This window comes from Onthophagus taurus, chromosome 11 (genome assembly GCF_036711975.1).
Source record: "Onthophagus taurus isolate NC chromosome 11, IU_Otau_3.0, whole genome shotgun sequence".
NCBI classification, from domain to species: Eukaryota; Metazoa; Arthropoda; class Insecta; order Coleoptera; family Scarabaeidae; genus Onthophagus; species Onthophagus taurus.
This window is the reverse complement of record NC_091976.1, coordinates 11,699,546-11,703,938: the sequence shown is the minus strand read 5'-3', so window position 1 is coordinate 11,703,938 and position 4,393 is coordinate 11,699,546. Positions and strand designations below refer to the sequence as shown.

The 4,393-nt window shown below is 34.5% G+C and overlaps 1 protein-coding gene across 1 annotated transcript; it reads left to right on the top strand.

The window, feature by feature from the left end:
- The first annotated feature begins 269 nt into the window (after positions 1-269).
- Positions 270-4,062, top strand: LOC139432104 (uncharacterized). The gene is made up of 2 exons (XM_071200446.1): positions 270-825; positions 890-4,062. Exons 1-2 carry the CDS (start codon positions 270-272, stop codon positions 4,060-4,062), a joined length of 3,729 nt encoding a protein of 1,242 aa, XP_071056547.1.
- Positions 4,063-4,393: the final 331 nt, after the last annotated feature.

The following is a 4,393-nucleotide window of genomic DNA, read 5'->3' as shown; positions in this document are numbered from 1 at the left end:
CGGCAAATTTTTTGGGGGGATACGTTCGAGGAGGAGGTCAATTAACTTAATACTAGTAAGTGAGTCATGATCTACCTGCGAGATATTTTTTTAATTTATTATGCAGAGGTATACGGAGTTATAAATATACATGTATACAAACGCACTCGATGCATCCTCCTCCTCCCCAATAAGTTTCAGGAGCGGTGAGGGTTTATAAACGTCTGCGAAATGTGGTATTGACGTAGTTCTTTCATAACAAGTAGAAGTGTACAACATTAAATTGTAAAATGGTCGTGTGTGAGGATTGTGGAAAAAGTTTTACTCGAGTTGACAATTTAAAAAGACATCAACGATTATCTTGTATTGGCAAGAGAATCAAGCTTGACGCACCGCAAATTCCAAAAGCAGTAAAATGTGAGGCTTGCGATGATTATGTAAATAGACAATGTTACTCTGCACATTTACGAAGCAACGCACACAAGCGTAACGCTTTTGTTATAATCGATGACGGAGTGGAGAGAATAGCTGGAGCATTCGGTGACAAAATTGTCAGTTATCGAATAAGTGAAGAAGGTTTTTTTGTGGATTTGGATGAATTTTCTCATAGAATTCGAGAAAAAATACTAAATCTAATACAAAGCGCAATCGATATTCACCGAAATGTAAAATTAAATATGGAATGTTTTGGTTTGTATTTTTTACAATCAAAGGAAGACTGTGAAATAAAATCATTCAATACGAAAAATAAGGTAGTATCATTAGCGTCGGATCTGTATAAAATATATAAGGAATTTATTGATGAAATTTCATCAAAAATGTCAGAATTCCAGGAACGAGATTCAGGTAAGCGTAATGTGACATAATATACCTATATATTAAAAAATAAATGTTTCAATATTTTATTTAGGATGGACTTTAATGCAAATTCTCTATATGGAGTTAAATTTAAACAAATATAATCCTATCAGAGCATCTAATTACATCGATCTACCATCGCAAATAAAAGCAAAGCGTGCTGTGATAAATATACAAAACGCGGATGATGCATGTTTTGCATGGGCTGTAACATCCGCACTACATGAACCGAACGGTTTACCACAGAGGACATCTTCGTATCCGAATTACCTAGACTGCGGCTTAGACTATTCAAATATTGTTTTTCCAGTTAAATTACGAGATATACCTGTATTTGAAAAGCAGAACAAACTATCTATTAATGTATATGGAATAAATGAGTATTTTAAAGACGGTGTTATGAATTATGACATAATTACAATGTATATATGTCGACAAAAAGAAGAAAGACATATAAATTTATTATTGGTTACAAATGATTCCGGGAATAGTCACTATTGTTGGATAAAAAATCTGTCTCGATTACTATCATCGCAAGCATCGCAGAATGGTCATGAACAGTATATTTGCGACGGATGCTTGGTATTCTTTACGTCAGAAAATAAACTTATCCGTCATCAAAGTGACGATTGCAGCAAGGTAAGGGCAATTTTACCAACAACAAATTTGAAAATAAATAATTATGGAAATGAAGAAAAGGAAAATATACTACAGTTCGAAAATTTTGAACGACAATTAAAAATACCGTTCGTGGTGTATGCAGATTTTGAAGCATTACAGAAACCGATCGCCGATGCGGAAGCAACAGAACTTAACGATGATAATTCATACTCCGTCAAATGTTTCAAACACGAACCTTATGCATTTGCATATTATATAAAATGTTCATATGACGAATCATTGTCGAAGTTTGAAATATATCGCGGATGTAATGCTGCTCAAATTTTCATGAGCAAGTTGGAACATGACGTTCTGAATATATACAAAAATTATTTAAGCCAACCAAAAGAAATGCTCCCATTACCACCTATTGATAGATTAATACATGAGATGCAGGATATCTGTCACATTTGTTCGCACAAAATAAAAGAAGGTAATAAAGTGTGCGATCATGATCACCTAACTGGGTTGTATAGAGGACCCGCACATGCTGTATGTAACATCAATTATCAATTACCAAAGTTCATACCGATATTCTTTCACAATCTTTCGAACTACGATTGTCATATGTTTGTGAAAGATATGGCATTAAAAGAAGAAGACGTGGACGTTATAGCACAGAATAAAGAAAAGTATATATCATTTTCGAAAAAAATTATCGTAGGAGAAAACATTGACAGCAAGGGAAAGCTAAGGCGGGTTCATATGAAATTGAGATTTGTGGATTCATTTAGGTTTATGGCTTTATCGCTAGAGAAGTTGGGTTCATTTTTGGAAGACAACCAATGCGTTCAAATCAGAAAATATTTTAGGAACGAAGAACAGTTTCGACTTATACGTCAGAAAGGAGTTTTTCCGTATTCCTTTGTGGATTCATTCGAAAAGCTGAATCTTACCGCTCTGCCAGATCGAAGTAGTTTTTACAATACTTTATGCGACGATAGTATAACCGAAGAAAATTATTGTCGTGCACAAACGGTGTGGAACTTATTTAACTGTCGCACTTTAGGCGAATATAGCGACATTTATTTAACGTCTGACGTTTTACTTTTGGCGGACGTATTTGAGAATTTCCGAACCATCTCGATGAAGTATTACTCTTTAGATCCATGTCATTACTTCACAGCGCCGGGCTTCGGTTGGGATGCATTATTACGAATGACAGGGGTAAAATTAGAATTATTAACGGACATAGATATGTTACACTTCTTTAAAAATGGTATTCGCGGTGGATTAAGTATGTGCACTAAACGCAGTGCGAAGGCTAACAATAAATTAATGATGGAATTTGATGAAACCAAAGACCCATCTTATATTTTGTATCTCGACGCTACGAATTTGTATGGACACGCAATGAGACGAAAATTACCGACGGGGGGATTTCGATGGCTATCAGGTGAAGAGATTCAAAAGTTAGATATTTACAATACGGAAGACGATTCCGAAAAGGGTTACGTGTTCGAGGTAGATTTAGAGTATCCGGAAGCAATACATGATGAACACAACGATTTGCCATTTTGTCCAGAACGGATTGTACCCCCAGGTTCAAAAAATGCAAAGTTAATAGCAAATTTGGAAAATAAAACAAAATACATCATTCATTACGTGAATCTAAAGCAGTGTATCAAGTTCGGATTGAAACTAACGAAGATTTACAGAGTATTAGAATTTAAACAATCCAACTGGATGCGGAGCTACATTGATTTCAATTCCGATAAACGTGCGAAAGCTAAGAATGAATTTGAAAAAAATCATTACAAAGCAATGAATAACATCGTATACGGTAAGACAATGGAAAATGTGGAAAAGCGAGTGGATATAAGACTAGTTACCCACTGGGAATGTCGTCATAAGAAACCGGGCGTGGAAGCCCTAATAGCTAAACCAAATTTTAAATCTTCGAAAATATTTTGCGATAATTTGATAGCCGTTCAATTGAACGTCGCGGAAGTTCGTTATTGCAAACCGCTGTATGTGGGTTTCAGTATATTAGAGCTTTCGAAAACCGTAATGTACAGCTTCTTCTATGATTACTTAAAAGTTAAATATGGAAATAACATAACACTTTTATACACCGATACTGATTCCCTAATCCTAGAAATTACTACTCCCAATGTATATGAGGATATAAAAGAAAATATTGAATTTTTTGACACGTCCAATTATCCGTTAGAGAATATACACAATATACCTCGCGGTCGATCTGTGTTGGGAAGAATGAAAGATGAATATCCAAACAGGTGCATAACGTCATTTGTTGGAACAGGAGCTAAGGCGTACTGCATCACCTTGTTGAATGATAATGTAAAAAAGGCTAAAGGAGTAAAGAAATATGTTATAGATAAACATTTAAGCGTGACCGATTATAAACGTGTGGTTGAATGTGGCGGATCGGTTCATAAAAAAATGTACATTTTTAAGTCAGAATTTCATACTATTTATACCGAATTAAAGAATAAAATTGCTCTTTCATCGTGCGATGATAAACGATACATATTACCGAACGGATGTAATACTTTGGCGTGGGGTCATTGGTTGATAAAAAGATTGAATGCGAATAAATGAATTTAATTTAAAAAATTGTAAAGAATAATAATGTATTTGTAATGTTCGATTGTTAATAAAGTCTTGTAAACTTTTAAATAGGTCTTTATACGTTTTAAAGAACGTTAGTTTTTGAGATCCAAGAATTATGAGACGGACCTAATCCTAACCATTTCACAAACACTTGATTTCCTTTTCGCCGTAGCACTTTTTCCACCAAGTAGACGTCAGGATATTTAACTTTTTGTAATTCCTCTCGATAAAAACCACCCATAATTTTTTCATTGGATGCATCTTTGAGCAGATATGTTGTTGGGAAAGTATTACGAACAGAATGTATTGTAAACACTTC

Coding starts and splice junctions, on each gene's coding strand:
- LOC139432104 (XM_071200446.1), top strand. CDS start 270: ATGGTCGTGTGTGAGGATTGTGGAAAAAGTTTTACTCGAGTTGACAAT. Junction 826..889: donor ATTCCAGGAACGAGATTCAG/GTAAGCGTAATG, acceptor TATTTTATTTAG/GATGGACTTTAATGCAAATT.